This window comes from Peromyscus maniculatus, chromosome 5 (assembly GCF_049852395.1).
Source record: "Peromyscus maniculatus bairdii isolate BWxNUB_F1_BW_parent chromosome 5, HU_Pman_BW_mat_3.1, whole genome shotgun sequence".
NCBI classification, from domain to species: domain Eukaryota; kingdom Metazoa; phylum Chordata; class Mammalia; order Rodentia; family Cricetidae; genus Peromyscus; species Peromyscus maniculatus.
The window spans coordinates 93219279-93236664 of NC_134856.1; the positions used below are offsets into that span (position 1 = coordinate 93219279).

Consider the following 17386-nt stretch of genomic DNA (forward strand, 5'->3'; position numbering starts at 1 on the left):
TCAAAAGTCAGACATGATGACACATGTTTATGTTACCAGCTCTGAGAAGGCAGAGACAGTAGATCCCTGGAGCTTTCTGGCCAGATAGCCTAGCCTACTTAGCAAGCTCCAGGCCAATGAAATTCTGTGACAAACACACACACACACACACACACACACACACACACACACACACACACGTATATTCATACATACACACATAAAATTGTCTTGTGGCCAAGTGAAGAGCAGCTAATCCTTGATTAATTTGGTAAGAAAGGAAAATGAACAGTGAAGATCACAGAGCCTGAAAATCAGAACCCTGGGAAATACAATGAGCTGCTCTGGTCATGGTCAACCAAGGTCTTCTCAGCAGTTCTCCATACAAAGTTACTATTAACTATGCTTTAGACTAAAACCCTTTCCCTTCTGGAGAGGGTTTTCACTATTTCTTTAGTTAGGCACTCTTAGTTTAGCAGGCCACCTGTGCTACTGAGCCCATAGGTGTAGCTGTTTGTTTTTACTCTTTTACACTTTGGTCTTTGGGAGGCCTGCCACCCAGCTCCCAATAAATACATGGAGGCTTACTCTTTCTTATAAATGCCCAGCCTTAGCTTGGCTTGTTTGTAGCCAGCTTTTCTTAAATTGTCCCCTCTGTCTTTTGCCTCTGGGCTTTTACCTTTCTCTATTTCTGTATCTCTTTCTTTACTTCTTATTCCATTGCTTGCTGTGTAGCTGGGTGGCTGGCCCCTTGAGTAGTCATCCTCCTCTTCCTCTTGCTCCTACTCTTTCTTCACTTTTTCTCCTTTATTTATTCTCTCTTCCTACCAGCCCCAGCTGCCTTGCTATTGGCCATTCACCTCTTCATTAGACCAATCAGGTGTTTTAGACAGGCAAAGTAACACAACTTCACAGAGTTAAACAAATGCAACGTAAAAGAATTCAACACATCTTTGTGTGACTAAACAAATGTTCTACAGCATAAACAAACATAACACATCTTCAACTAATATTGTACAACACATAGTTACTGCCTTCCTCAGCATGTTGTCTATACCCAAGCAGAGCTGTACTAACTATAGGCTTAAAGTTCACGGCCTGGGCACATGACATGTTTAAGAATGCCATTTGATGCTCATCCTTCCCCTTTAAGTGCAGAGGCACTTTGAGTACAGAGGCATCTTTCCAGTTGTTTTGCAAATGGGGCAAATTTGACTCCATCTCCTTTCTCTGTGGTCATTACAGATGTGTTCTTGCTATTTGTCCTTGCCAAGGCATTGTTGACTCTACTATCAGTAGCCCTTTCTGGAACATCTACCTTTCCCATGGGATAATACTAACAATTAACTTACCTTGAGAGCTTGCCAAACCCAAGCCATGTACTAAAGGTGGCCAAAGACAATGGTGTGGTCCAAAAAGCCCACTGAGTGATGTGTATTTCCACTTACAGAGTCCGCTTGGTAGAAAGGGGATCTCCTCACAGCTTACCTCTGATGGAATCTGGAAAAGTAAGTATTAAAAGTGTTAAAGTCCTATCCCAGTATAAAGGTGAGTAAGGATGAATGGACTTTAAAGTGTCAAGGAATATATTCTCAGAGACCCTGTATTACCTCAGGAACAAAAGCTTTCATGAAGATAATGTTTCAGGATGGTTTGGCTATGTATACAAAAAGTCCATAATAGTGTTTGAACATTGTTTATTTTTTAAATAACAAACCTATGCTGCATTCGAGCCACTAGATGCCTGAGTCCTACCTCTCTCTCTATGGCCTCTGTCCTAAGGGTGTCCCTAGGTTCTAATATGAGTGTTCCAGTTCAGTTATTTGTCCCATGTTCCCAGTCCCAGTCTCAGCTCTCAGGAGGAGAAAAGACGTTCAGAACATTGAGAAGATTCTCATACTGTCTTGTACTTAAATACCAGTCATTACTGTTTAGTTACATGCTCATACATAATAGAAGCAAAGGTTATTAAGTATTCTTATTATCCTAGTGGTCTAGTTAAAAATCAGGGTATCATACTAAAAAGAAGTATGTGAATAATGGTTCTCAGTGGTCAACTATTAGTTTAGTTTCTGTCACATTGTTAGTCTTCAAAGAACTAAAAATATGTTTAAACTTACATGAATTTTTTTCCTTTTTTGCCCTAAATAGCAATCCTTTCTTCATTTGACATAGTTCTATTGTTGTTTATTTTATTCATGGATATATATGTGGTATGCATGCCCATGTTCACACACACATGCAGAGCCAGAGCAGGATGTTGGATGCCTTCCTCTGTCACTCACTCTCTACCATATTGCCTTTAGAAGGGTCTTCACTGAAGTAGAAGTTCATCATGTCTTTGACTAGATTGATTAACCAGGGAGTTCTTGGGATCCACCTGTCTGTAATCCCCAATGCTGGCATTACAGACATGCACAGCCATGCATAGCTTTTTGTGTGGATGCTGGGGATTTAAACTCATGCCTTCATGCTTACAGGGCAAGTGCTCATGCTTGCAGGGCAAGTGACACACTTCTAAAAGCAGCTTATGTTGCTGTGGGCCTTTTAGAATATGTACATCCATTTCTGCAAGTACTATCCCTTCATGAAGTGTTTATCAGGGTAGGAAGGTAGTAACCACCATCCCAACATAATCTGAGGGACGTTAGGTACAGATACCAGGGTCATCACCTTTCAGGAACAGCCTGACTGCTCTAAGATGTCATGAGTTTCTACCACAGAGTGTCTTGCTTCAACTTGACTATAGAATGTCAAGTTTTCTGAACTAAGGCAGGCCATATTTGAGATTTTAGAGTGAACTTTGGAGCCCTTTGCTATGTGATACAGTAGTAGTTGCTAAGTTCAATTGAGAGGAAGGACTTAGTGTCAGTGTCTATAATAAAAGTTGTTCACCTATAGGAATGGGTCCCTCGGGGGCTCAAGATACAGATACAGTGGAAAGGAGTAAATAGCAGGATAGATGTTCCAGTCAGAACCTACCAGGCTGGGCTAGGAGCTGACCCAAACTTTTACTTCTACCTATTACAAAAACATCCTCTATTGATTCATTTACCAAGGATCATTTTAGACCACGCATATCCCTGCAAATTCGCCTCTGCAGCTGTTCAAGTTCCAGTTGACTCTGCTCTGTCTCCTTCCTTAATCCCTGTATGCCAGGCTGCTTAATCAAAGTGTGCAAATTCCTATCTTGCACGGCAGACCATGTGAAATTTTGCATCATTTATCATGGATTTTGCTTCAGAATTCCTTTGTAAAGGTCAGATCTGGGCATTTATCAGCTTTGAGATATCATTGACAATCAGGTTTCATATTTTAAAGTCCCTCTGCCCCAGACTGTAGAATCATAGAGCATTGACAGCAAGAACATCCTATTGTAATGGCATACACTTTAACTTCATGCCACAGTGCTCTCTAAATGGTCTTTGGAAAGGAAATGGCCCCCTCGGCATTGAGGCTAGTTTGCCATGGAGGAGTGTGATACCTGCCTGCCTTTTCAGCTGCAATCAGAAATTATCTCCTCTCTTACCTCAAACAGATACTTCCTGGAGTCCGGATTATTATTGCCAATCCAGAAACTAAAGGCCCACTGGGAGACTCCCACCTTGGAGAGGTGAGTCATGGAAAGTCTTCTGGGAGATGTTTCCTCCTAGATCAGACCTCTGAGCCTGTTTTTGCTTTGACACCTCCTGTCATCCACAGCTCATGCTGCTCACATGAAGCAAGTCATGGTGGCCAGGAAGGAGCTGGAGATGTGCCTTACCACTTCAGTCATCCCTGCAAAGCTCAGTATTATAGAGTGGCATTCCCTAAAGACATAGAAAACATGTTAGCAGAGAATTCCAAAAGCACAGCAAATCTGACTTCTGTAGACTCACTCTGTAGAGTGTTCTCATGAGCCTTCTCTGTTTCTAAGAACTCCTTCATCAGAAAATTATTGAAACCTTCAGAGTGAACAGATCTACACTTATCATAATCGCCACAAAACTGAAAGCCCACAGAATAGCAAAGTGGTAGTTAGATATGTGTTTTAGATTAGAGAGCAGACAATGGTACTTTATACCACTTGTGATGAAATCCCACTCACTGATTCCCTGTCATTTGGTCCCCCCCAGGCTGTTGGTAAGGTATGGCTAGAGAGAAGTATCTCATCATGTTTCCTATCCTCTAAATTTTTCTCCACTGACAACAGCTGGGCCTTGATGCTACTCATTTGTTGAGGTCAAGTGTCACACCTTGTCCTTTCTCTTATTCTCTCCACTGATAAGATTTCTCTGAGAAAGTAAAGAGCATGAGAAAATGACAAAGCACAAGTCTCAGACTGTGTATAGAGCCGTTTTACCTTTTCCTCCAGTTACCCTGTTTATGCCTTGGCTACCCAGCTGAAAATGTCTTTGTGTGATCATACCTGCATCCTCTACCCTCCATGGCCCCAGCATTAGGACAGTATCAGCCCACCCAGGAACACTTTCCCACAGAGCGTGTGGGTAGACACATGATCAAGTCCTGACCATTTCTACCTGCTCTCCATATTCCTTTCTTGTCTGGCTACTTTGTAATCCCGAGTTTGAATCTTATGATCATGTAAAATGATCTGTACTAGGTTAATCAAGTGCCGCATTCAGAGTTCCATCCCCTCCCGAGGCAACCAGGACTGACGATGCCAAGAAGTTGATTTTTTTCATCTTTACTCCAGCTTGATTGAATCATAATTGGCAAATAAAGTGCATAAGTCAAATTGTACACACAATGTTTGTGATGCAGTAGTGGTTGTATGCATTGTAAAATGACTTACATTCAAAGTAATTGGTACACCTGTCACCTCATAAAATTACCTTTTCCTGTGTGTGGTGAGAAGTTCTGCTGCCAATTTTCAAACCAAAAAAGCATAGTCTCTGTGTTGTATAATGGTTTCCAGAAAACCTTCATCATCTAAATGGAGGCTATTACCCTTCAGCCAACATTTCCCCATCCCTGTCCACCCTTAGGTACCAGTGAAACCTGTTTACCTCTGCTTTCTATGAGCAACCTTTCAGAGTCCACATATAGGTGAGATTAGGCAGTATATGTCTTGCTCTGACTTCTCCTACTCATGTTGTTAGAAATGGCACGCTTCCATTTTCCCCTTTTAAGACTGAATTAGCGGTTGGGGATTTAGCTCAGTGGAAGGGTGTTTGCCTAGCAAGCTCAAGGCCCTGGGTTCTGTCCTCAGCTCCAAAAAAAACAAAAAAAAAAAAAAAAAAAAAAACAGTAAAGTGGCCAGGTGGCTGGTGGTACATTCCTTGCCGGGTGGTGGTGGCACAAGCCTTTAATCCCAGCACTTGGGAGGCAGAGCCAGGCGGATCTCTGTGAGCTCAAGGCCAGCATGGGCTACAGAGAGAGTTCCAGGAAAAGTGCAAAGCTACACAGGGAAACCTTGTCTCAGGAAAAGCAAAAACAAACAAAAAAAGACTGAATTATATGACCTTGTCTGTATTAGTTACTTGTCTTGTTGCTGTGACAAAAGTAAAATAAGGAAGAGTTTATCTTGGTTAATGGTCCCAGGGTATGGTCCATCATGGCAGGGAAATCATAATGTCAATAGCTCAAGACAGTTGGTCACATTGTATCTACAGTCAAGGAGCCTAGACAGATGAATGCTGGTATTCACCTAGCTTTCTTCTTTTTATGTAGTCTAGAATGCAGCCTAATGAATGGAACTGTTCACATTTAGGGTGGTTCTTTCCGCCTCAACTAACCTAATCAAGACAATCCCTCACAGATGTGCCCAGAGACTTGTCTCCAAAGTGATGCTAGATCCTTTCAAGTTGACAACCAGTATAATCTGTCACACGGTCTTAGCAAGGAAATATTTCATATTGGACACAAAAAACAGTTGCCTCTACCTCATCTAATGTTGTTGCTGTATCTATATGTTACCCTTTGATTACTTTAATAGGTGCTTAGTAAATGTCTGCTAGGATCCAGGCACTGTTCTGGGGTCTTGGGATAAAATGGTAAACAATACAGATGAGGGTCTCTTTTCAGGATACTCAACCATATTTCAGTGTTAATAAAATAACAAAATATCCAATCTCAGAATGCCTGTGCTGCAAACAGTATAATCCAAAAGCCTTCCTTATGGGTCTGGCCCTGTGTGCCAACATCACTGAATGCATTGTACAAATGTCTTTGGAATTGTTTTGGCAACACTATTTCCCTGGGCCTTTCGTGTGGTTCCACAGCTATTGTTTTGAATCTGTGTCAGCCTCTACTTAACTGTGCTACCACTGACCCCACATTCTCCTTTCTTTTGACTTTGCCACTTCGTTGTATTTTGTGTTATTTTTATCATAGTCTGCTTCAAAAGGTATGCTAGCCAAGTGAAAGGGAAAAGCACAATCTTAAAGCTTTGAGCATTTTCTAGTTGCTCTTAGAAATGACATTTAGAAAACTATAAGGAAATTCATACAACTGTATTCACTTTTAAATCTTCCAGTAATCTGCTTTAATGTAATTTTCAGCAGGTGATGGCTTAGTTGGTTGCTTGACTGTAACGTATTTTGCATGGTACTTTTATTATAGAGAACTTTGTGGGTGTCTGTACTCCCTGTCCTCTACCCCACCCCTAGACACCTGAACAAAGCCACCATTGCCTTGTATTCAGACTGACCCAAGGAAACCTTGGCCATTGTGGAAAATAACTTGTTGAGTTATAGAGACAGTTAACTTCTCTTCCCTGGAGAAGACTGGGTGCACAGAGTGGCTCATGTACAATGATGTTTCTCTCTGTCCACAGATCTGGGTCCACAGTGCCCACAATGCCAGTGGCTATTTTACCATTTATGGAGATGAGTCTCTCCAGTCTGATCATTTCAACTCCCGGTTGAGTTTTGGAGATACCCAGACCATCTGGGCCCGCACAGGCTACCTGGGCTTCCTGCGGAGAACTGAGCTCACAGATGCAAACGGAGGTGAGTCCAGGCTGGAAGTTGACACACATTGTATAGAAATTGAATTTGACCAATACTGAAGATGACCTTAAAGTTTGAGAGCCACACTAGGACTTCTGCTTGCCCCTACTAATCTGAAAGTGACTAATCTTGAAAGAGAAACAAGTAGGGGCTGGGTAGTTAGTACAGTTGGCAAAGTATGTTTACCATGTAAACCTAAGACCTGAGTTTAATCCCTAGAACTCAAGTATGTGTGTCTTACAATCTTAGGGCTAGAAAGTTAGTTCTCTGTGGCCATTGTAGCCAGCCTAGCCTAGACAAAAGTTCAGTGAGAGACCCTGTCTCAACAAACAAGGTGACTAGCAACCAAGGAAAATATCTGAAGCTGATTTCTATCTTCCACACTCATGTACATATATATGAATGTGCACACACTTGTACAAATGCATACACATGAAGATGTGCACACAGGCAGTTAAGTTATAGATGCAGTAAGCAGGGCTGTGCATCCCCTTCCTTTGCCTTTCTGAGAACCAAGAGCAAAGGTAAAGCTAAATGCAAGCCCAGCACTCCCTATGGTGAAGTCTGCTTAGTGTCCTCATAAGTTCCTGGGGCTGTTTGCTGTCCCTGCCAGGACCATTCCTATGACATTTGGAAGAGAATAGTCCTTAGGCTCTGCGCCCTGATGGCTAGCAACTGGGCCTTCCTGTTCCCATTGTTTAGGACATAGCCCTGTGTCTAGCAGGGGTATACTTGGTTGCTAGCTGTCTATGCCTCCATGTGGAGAGCCACACTGGGTATTTCCTGGAGCCAAGATACCAAAGCATACTCACAAGCTTAGGGAGTGGCTCATTGGCAGAGTGCATGCCTGAGGCTCACATGTCTGTCTGTCTGTCTGTCTGTCTGTCTGTCTGCCTGCCTTCCTGTCTCTCCCTCCCTCTCTCTCTCTCTCTCTCTCTCTCTCTCTCTCTCTCTCTCTCTCTCTCTCTCTCTCTCTCTCACACACACACACACACACACACACACACACACACACACACACACACGATTAATTTTTTTCCCCCGCATGATTAATTTTAGGAGCTAGGGAGATAATTCAGGTGGTAAAATACTTGCTATGCAAGAATAAAGACCTGAGTTCAGATCCCCAGTGCTCATGTAAAAAGCCAGGTGTGGCCACACACACCTGTAATCCCAGGACAAAGAAGGCAAAAAAGTGTATCCCTGGAGCTCACAGGCCAGCCAACCTAGCCAAACTGGTGAGTTTTAGATTCAGTGAGAGACGCTGTCTCAGAAAGTAAAGTGGAGAACAATGGAGGGGGAGATCTCTTATGTTGACACATGTACAGGTCCACTCACAAGCACCCACACAAATGTAAACTGACTTGAATATTCATTCTTTGCTTATTTCATAGTCCTTTCTCACCTCCCTAATCTAGGTAAAAATAGAAGAATCCTGTTTTACCATGTATTTCTAGAATCATAGTGAGACCAGAATCCTGGGCAGATGAGATTCTGGGCCTTGATGAGGCCTCCTCAGTCACCTAACACACCTGCTAAGCTGAGCCTTGCATTAGGGAAATAGAACATGCTAGTGTGGCAGTTTCATGATGGATAGTCATGGGTTCATTTAATCAAGGATGTAGCGTTCAGAGTTGTAAAAGGTGGTGCAAAGCAGCCGAGTATGGTTACAGTCTTCACCTCACTGGTCCCTGGATGATGGCATGAACCCCCACTCCAAGTAAGGAAACAAAGCTCTGTGGTAAGCAGAAGCAAGTAAGTGGTGGTCTCCATCTTGATTGTCTACTTAGATTAGGAAAGGTTTATATACTGTTACTTCATGTTAACCATTTATTTCAAATTTTTCCTGATGTACCCAGTTAAAAATTAAGGATGGTTCTTATTTTTAAGCAAAAATATGACTGACCACATTTTCATTAATATACAATTTTTCTGCAGGATAAAAGTCTTGTGGGCCCAAGGAAATGGCCCAGCAAGTGAAAATCAGAGTTTGATCTCCAGAACCAGCATAAATGTTAGGTAGGCATGGCAGCCTGCCTGAAATCTCAGCTCACAGAAGTCAGACAGAGGATCTTTGGAACAGTCATACTAGCTAAACTATTCTATTTGGCAAGATTTGAGTTCAAGTGAGAGGTCCTGCCTCAGTACAGGAGACAGAGAAGAATTGAGGAAGACACCTGATGCCAGCCTCTCCTCTCCACAGGCATAGGCAACATACATACTCACACACAGACACACACACACACACACACACACACACACACACACACACACACACAAATATTAAGGCCCTGTACTGAGGAAATCTTCATTCATGAACATGATCAGAAACTGCTTTCTATCCCACTTATATGAGATGAACACACTGAGGAACTCCTGTAATTGAGTTGAGGGAACTAGTTGCATTTTGGCTGAGATATGACCTTAATGCCTTTGGACAAGTGAAGCCCTTAGGGACTTGTGAGTTCTACCCCACAACGCTCAGGCTATTAAATGCTAACTGGTGTTAACTTAGTCCCTTGGTCTATGATGAAGATATGATCTTGTGTCTGATAGTAGAAGCTGGTCTAAAAGAAGATTGGCTTTTCCCCAGTGGACAGATTCAGAAATTAGGCAGGATAGGATAAAAAGTCAAAAGGAGTAAGAGGGTAATAGAGAGGCATGTTATATACCTGTATGGAGTGTCATGGTGAAACTTACTATTTTATATAATTAATACACATTCATACAAAATGTCTAAGAAAAGCCAGATATGGCTTTAATACCAGTACTAGGAATGCTGAGAAGGATACCTGGGGTTTACTAGCTGGCAGCCTAGCTGAATTACTGAGCTCCAGGTCAGTGGGAGATCCTATCTCATAAGATGATGTGGAGAGTAATAAAGAGAAACCCCTAACATTGACCTACGGTCTGCCTATGCATATATACATACAAATATCTAAGAAGGAAAAACAAAGAATGAGAACCTGATGGCCTGGCATCCAGCCTCTGGGAAGATAAGAAAGAATGCCTGAGACGAGGCAGCTGACACTTCCCCAGGATCCCTAGATCTAGATCCTCCTTTCCTTGCTTGTCTATGTCACTCTGGAGGGCAGGTTCAAAAAAGGGGGTGGGTCTTGATTGGTACTTGGTTTCTTCTCCAACAGAGCGTCATGATGCCCTCTACGTGGTGGGGGCACTGGATGAAGCCATGGAGCTGCGGGGCATGAGGTACCACCCAATAGACATCGAGACTTCGGTCATCAGAGCCCACAAAAGTGTCACAGAATGGTAAGAGGATGGGAGGTCATTGTCTGTTCTGAAGTCAAGAGCCTAGTTATTGATCACAGGAATATGGAAGAATTTCCCCAAGACACGTACTAGGAAGGATGGGGTGTCTCTTCAAGGTAAGCCTTCCTCAAGGCTAAGGACAATACAAGAAAGAACCTACTCTGTTAGGACATCCCAGATGACTGGAGAGTTTTAGCTTAAACAATATTTCCAGGAACCCAAGTTGTTATTGTCTGCAGTTATGTAGATGTGACATTTGTTTTGCTCCTATATCATGTTTTCACAAATTAAAACAACAACAAAATAAATGAGAGGCCCTCAACTGAGACTGGTTAATAAGAAATGTACTTCTGTGGGGGGGGTGGGCATTAGAAGAGGTATTGTTCTGGCCCGACCTCACTAGATATGTATACCAGGTAAGAACTGTTTCCATTAAACCAAAGCCCAAGCCAAAATGTCCTGCATTCAGTGGCCCTGAACACAGTGACCCAAGGGTGGGGATATGAGTTCTTATCCTTCCCAGAGGCATGATGCATCTGTCTACTGCCCAAGCCCATTCAATGCATTTGTAAAGTGCCATTGACAAACAGAAGGACCTCCAGCCATGAGCTGACTTCTGCTCCCTGTGTTTGGGAGAAGCAAGGAGGCTAGAGCAATTCATCAGTCTCTGCTAACGGCAGTCACAGACTTGCTTGGCACTTTCCTGGTGTGTTTAGGAATGAAAAGTAACTCCATGCTTTTCAGTGTAGGTTTATTCACTCACTTGATGACAGGCAAGGTGTTTACTCACTAAGGCACTATGCCCCCTCCTGGCAGAGAGCCTGATGTGAGCAATCTCAGTCTTGAGGTATAACCAGTAAAGAAAACAGGTGCAAGAATAGCTTTAAGTAGTTTCCAAACCTTGGTTCTGAGATTGTTCCTTCTTCTAATGGAATTCCAAAAACAGGCTCAGACTTAACTGTCATTTATTGAATATAAATAGTACAGGTATATTTATTTACTTGTTTGTTTTTTGTGATGCTGGGCTTTGACCCAGTGTCTCCTACATGCTAGGCAGGTGCTTTGCCGCAGTCCTGAATCTGATTGTGGAGGTCTTGGCAAAGAACCTGAGATCATATATATATATATGAATTGTGCTGTGGTCACATTGCTGTAGATCCTTACCAACATAGGCCTCCAGGGTTTGTGTTAACGTGCTTGCCTGGCATGCCCAAATCCCTGGATTTTATGTCAGCACCACAAAAATAAACAAAGAACAAGGCCTCCAGTTGCCAGTGTTCTCCTTAACTGTGGATAGATGACAGAATGCAAAAGCAGTACAAACTCTTGATACTCAAGACGCAGGCCCGGGGCTGACCTCATTCTGTCCCTATGTGGCTATAAATCTCAGGTGCAGCCTCAGTTTAATTGCCTTTATCATCTCCCTCAAGATGTGTGCTGAGGGGCCTCCCTCTGGACTTTTATCTTAAGCATCACTGTGATTATCTACTATGTGGCTCCTGAACTGAGTCTGACCCTGAGGTGATCAGTCAGGGTCTCCAATTCACCTGTTCTTATAGAAGCCCCAGAAGAAGGAAACTGATGAATTGAGGTTTTGATTCTGATGGACTCAGGACTTTGGGAAGTGTTTAGTCACAGACTTCCTCCCCTACTTCTGCTGGTCCTCTCACAATCTTCTGTGTGTCTTCTCAACACCGCATCATGTCCTCTAGGTTGCCTGTCACTTGAGAAACCCCATGTCAAAGACAAAATCATCTCCATGTTGCCAAATTCAAGCCAACCAAATTCATTTCTCATCGGGGACTTGCTGTGTTGACACAGCCCCTGAGAAAGCTGTGATGATTGGAAGGTCTTAATCCCCATCCCACTCTGGATGGCTGAGCTGTGCCTAGTACTTCAGGACAGTGGCATGTATTTCAGATGCTATAATACCATTTGACCCAGAGTGACTGGGAGATGTATGTGATCACTGATATCACAGACACAACAATGTATTGTAGAGGTCATGCAAACCAATATTTCAATGTCACAGGGACTCAAATTAAGGAAATGAAATGTCAGCACATCTTGGAAATTGTTTTCAAAACTGTTCTCTAAGGAGGTACAGGCGTCCCAAGGCAACACCCTGTGTAATGCTTTCCACAGTTCTCCCTTTTAGCATAATACATGTGCACTGATGATACTGAATAAAATTTTCACTATTTTCTAGTAGACTTAGTCTCATGCTTGTAGGAAAAATAGGTCCTCTACATTCCATCTCAAGGTAGGATAGAGATTGCTAGACAGGTAGAGGAGAGCTGATGTGACTGGCTGTAAATCTGGTGCCCTTCTTCATGTGCCCTCCTCCCTACCAGGAACCTTCTTGTTTGTCCATAAAATTCCTTTCATCCTTCAACATTCTGGTTCCTACAGCCAAATAGACCTGTGCCAGAGCTTATGCATACCGGTCCTAAAAGCCAATGTCACAAGGGTAATGCAGTTTCAAATGGTAAAGCACTGGGCTCATGCTTCCAGTAATTAGGTAGACTAAATACTCAGGAGACCCTCCACCAAAGAAATACCCACTGTAGGAATTAGTTGCTGCTGCATTACTGTCATCTCCAACTCAGTACTCTGAGACAGAACTACTAATCATGCTCACATGTATATGGGTAATCAGCTAGGTCACCTTAGCATCTATTGGGCTGGAAATAGGCCCAATGCCTCTGCCCTACATGTGCCTTATCCTCTGGGGCCAGCTCAGGCACATCTCTAGCCTGGCAATGGCAGTGCTACACCAGAACAAGCAAAAACATCCCAGCACTTCTATACCCTCTGCTGGGATCATCTTGCTCACACACATTGACTAGGTTTTATATTGAGCCCAAGGGCTGGGAAGTGTAAGCACTGGGCTAAGGGTGCTTCCTGCTGCTGCTCAAACCCCTGCAACAGTAGAGCTGGAAGGTTGATGAAAGCGGTGGGGGAATCACATCTCAGGCAGCTGTAAAGCAACAGAACTGGAATCCAGACTCCCCTAAGGAGGCAGAAGTGACCCTGTGCCATAGAAGCAGAATCCAGAAAACACCATATAACACATAGGAGCCACCATGAGAGAAGGACAGGAAAAAATTCAAAAAGGTATGTTGTGGCCAGAAAGACTATATGCCTGACGCAGCTCAGAGGGATGTGCCAGTCTGAGGAGATGAGTGTGATCATTCAGGCAGATCTGAACAGGAAAGCGTTATCATTATATAAAAGACTCCCCCAGTGATGGTGGTTTTCTTCTTGTCTTCTAGTGCTGTCTTTACCTGGACAAACCTGTTAGTGGTTGTGGTTGAACTTGATGGGTCAGAGCAGGAAGCCTTGGACTTGGTTCCCTTGGTAACCAATGTGGTCCTGGAAGAGCATTACCTGATTGTAGGAGTGGTGGTCGTGGTAGACATCGGTGTCATCCCCATCAACTCCCGGGGAGAGAAACAACGGATGCACCTGCGAGACGGGTTCTTGGCAGACCAGCTGGATCCCATCTACGTGGCCTATAACATGTAGTCCCGTCACTTTGGCTTCCACAGACTTTTCTACGGATGTGACCATTTTTTTTTCTCAGTGTCCACAGAGACATGCAGACACTCAGCCACACTCGAAGGAGGAGCCTTGTGTGCTGGGGTTGGGGGAGGACTTCTAGGAGCAGTCACCTGGCAGGGAGATGAAATGGGAATTTACGCTGGATTTTGCTCAGAAGGACTTTGGATCACTGCCTTCAGTTTGCTGGAAAAGCTCATTTTAAGAACTTTCTTTTGTTTATTTGTTTCTTTTTTTTTTAATTATTGGATAAGAAGTGCTCTCTTCGTAAATGTGGTATTTTGTTAAGCCAAAATAGCGATTAAAAAGAATATTCTACCCTCCAAATGGGTTCTTTTAAACAATTTATGTAGTGTGACAAAGAATTGTTTTCTCTGTTTTAATGTGTCATGGAATCTTAATGACATGGATCTGTTACTAATTTAAGCCATCACTAGATCTCACCCTTCTAGGAGAGTTTACTGAGGTACGAGAACCTTCCAGGTAGCACCTTCCAATTAGATTTTAGCAGCTTTCTTTGTCAGAGACATGCTGAAGAAACAGAGGCCAGTTTATGGCCTTTGAAGTTAACATAGAACAAGAAGCGATTATAAATAAGGTATTTCGGCAACTATCTTGCAGATATCTTTGTACTAAACTAAAAAGATAAAAATAAGTTAACTTCCTCGATATGTAATTATGTACAAAATGTTTAATTTATTTTGATCTCTTTAGAAGTATAAAAGAGAAAAAACATTCAAGAATATTAAAGTCTTGTAATGTTTGCTAATATAAAAAAAGTGTTGTATTATCTTGCGTGGATAGTATCACAACAAATATATATATATGAAATATAAATTCACTAATGAACAAAGGAGATTTTAAAGTTTAAATGCAGAACTTGTCACTTGCATGGTGCGCCCTCCACTGTATTCACACACACTTGGCTGTTTCCGAGCAATCACAGGTTGCCAGTAACCCTGTCTTAGACCAGAGACCAGCAAGTGGAGTCACCGCCGTCTCTAAGATAGTGAAGGGATTTAATGCAAACATGCACTATTTTTTCCTTTGCTCTGAGGACGACAGTGAATGCTTTCGTGCCAGCATGTGCCAATGACATTGAGGGGCTCCAGGTTGGCAAATGGCACTGTTTTCTCAGCTGCAAGAATCTGTTGCATAATGTCAATTTTATTTTATTTTGGCATTTTTTTTTTGTGTGTGTGTGTGTGTGTGTGTGTGTGTGTGTCACTTTAAAAAAAAATTTTTTTTTTTTTGGTTAGTGAGAAAAGAATGATACCTTGTGGTCATTTGTACCAGGTGTCACTCATTTACCCCTTCCATTGGCCATTGTGAGCAGATAAATGTCCAGAATAGCTTTGAGGGAAAAGCTATGTGTGATGTCTTGAGACTGTAGACCCAGCCAACTCTAATCCTCTAGTCCTGGGAGCTTCCTAGGTTGGACCTGATTAGCCACTATTCCAGGAACTCAAAACAGAGCTCTGGTTGAAGCAAGATATTCTGACAGCTTCATCCTTGTACTAACTGTTGGTACACCAATCTCTGGTTATGTGTGCCTACAACTCAGCCACTCTGTCAGTTGATCTGGCCTGTCTGCATCCAACCAAGTAGGATGTATCAGCAATGCAGGGGGTCTCTTTTATAATTGCCACAGTATTCTCCTGCAGTGGTTCCCAGTACTAGATAACCCTGACTAAAGTTGCTGCTGGGCAGAAATGAGGCTCTTGATTGCATTATGGGTGAGGTCTTTATCTGCCTAAGTTATATGCAGTCAACAGTAAGCCCTTTGCTAAAAGAGAGTTTGTTTCACTTCTGAGATGTAAGGCTGTTTATTTTGTTTTTAATTTAAGTGGCACATTTTTAAATTTGCATATGTAAAGCATTCTTCCATCTCCATGAATCATTTGATTTTTCAAATATTGTTTGCTCATTGCTATGTGTTTATACATGTTTCAAATGCACATTCCTAACAGTCTGTAGCTTCCCAAGGGGGAAAAAATCCCTACCACATACAGAAAAACATTTTCTTGATACATGTACACACACACACACACACACACACAAATACACACACACACACACACACACAAATACACACACACACACACACACACACACGCATGCATACACTCTCTCTTTCTTTCCCTCTTTTAAAGGGAACTTGGTTTGACATTTCAGATAGGATATTGATAGTTAAACATCATTGCAGTGTCCAGGAAATCTTCCATCTGGCTGATGTGAGGAAGCAGAGCAAATTTAGATGTCACTCAAAACATACTCTTAACTTTTCACCATATCAGCTTCACACCAGAGGAGGGCGAAGGCTGCAGTACAGTTGCACAGGCCGTTCACAGCAGGTCTCTTCTGCATCCTGTCATCTGGGACATTAGACTTTAGGTTGGAAAGAGTTGGTGGACTGGGTTGGAAGCTTCGTTGTGCAAGAAAAAGGAAAGGAGATGCTTAAGTACCACCAGTTTCAGCAATAAAGGAGGATCGTTATGTATTAGAAATCGTACTGTAGATAAATCATTCATGAGAATGTTTTTTAAAAAAAAAAATGTTTGTCTTGTGACCATGTGCTTTTGGAGTCAGCCAAAACCGTGTAATCAACTTGCACAAAAAGAGGGTACACAAAGAACACTGAGACACAGACCTAATCAAACAGGAGCAGATTCCTCATGGTGCTTGTTTATTATATATATTTAACCCTGCTTGACACTTTACCCAAGGGGACGGTCCCTTTATCAGTTGAATGTTAGCAGCGTTATTTCAGAGTGTGGTGACTGGTTAGAGAGAACTCGTATACTCAACCAATCACAGTTTCAAACAAAATTTTTATGTGCAAAGGACAGCAACCTTCTTGTATGTTCAACCACCAGTACGCTTTGTACATCTGTGATAACGCCTGTTTTATATTCAAATGAACAAATAAAAGCTTTTATTTTTGTTGCTCTGAACATAGCAGTTTCTTAATTGGTACCCTGGAAAAAATTTTCTGGGACAGACCACTTCCATGTGAGGAAGGAGGTGACTCCTGCTGGGAAATGTATCTGACTCTGTTTACATGACTTGTTGCATAACTTAGTACAGATGACCCTGCTCTGGATGATGTATAAATCTTGATGTAGGCATTTCTAGTTAACAGCAGTTCCTATGGCAACAAATGTTTTGTGAAATGTTTTTTTTTATTCTTTTAAATATATCTGAATATATTTGTTCACATTTTGCTGCAAGTGTACAGATTATTGGTAACTCTGGGACAGAAGTAAGCATATGTCTTGTGTGTGAACCCTTCTATTTACTGTGTCAAAGGGGAACTTGGCATGTGTGGACAGGTCACTGGTTTCCTGTCCTCTCTAATTCAAACTGTCTTTGCTTGTTTAATAACAAAAGGTTCTATCTTTTGCTCAAGATCCTTGAAGTCTTAACAGTTTTGTCTTGGGAAAGCCTCGACTAGTTACCTGCTCTTTAGCCTGATGATTATAAAAAGGATCAGCATGAGGCTAGGGAAATTGCTTAGCTGGTTAAAGAGTTGCCACACAGCCTGGCAACCTGAGTTTGATCCTGAAACTCATGTACAAATGGAAGGAAAGAGCCAGCTCCACAAAGTTGTCCTGTAGCTTCCA

At 42.3% G+C, this 17386-nt stretch overlaps 1 protein-coding gene across 8 annotated transcripts in view; it reads left to right on the forward strand.

Moving 5' to 3' along the window:
- Dip2c (disco interacting protein 2 homolog C) overlaps positions 1 to 16717 on the forward strand; it is a 417859-nt gene extending 401142 nt beyond the window's left edge. For all 8 annotated transcript variants that reach the window (XM_015998738.3, XM_015998740.3, XM_015998739.3 and 5 more), the window contains 5 exons: positions 1430 to 1487; positions 3518 to 3592; positions 6758 to 6932; positions 10079 to 10202; positions 13478 to 16717. In XM_015998738.3, the coding sequence (XP_015854224.1) occupies positions 1430 to 1487; positions 3518 to 3592; positions 6758 to 6932; positions 10079 to 10202; positions 13478 to 13730 (685 nt within the window). In that variant the 3' untranslated portion in view covers positions 13731 to 16717. The remainder of the gene's footprint in view (positions 1 to 1429; positions 1488 to 3517; positions 3593 to 6757; positions 6933 to 10078; positions 10203 to 13477) is intronic.
- The last annotated feature ends 669 nt before the right edge of the window (positions 16718 to 17386 follow it).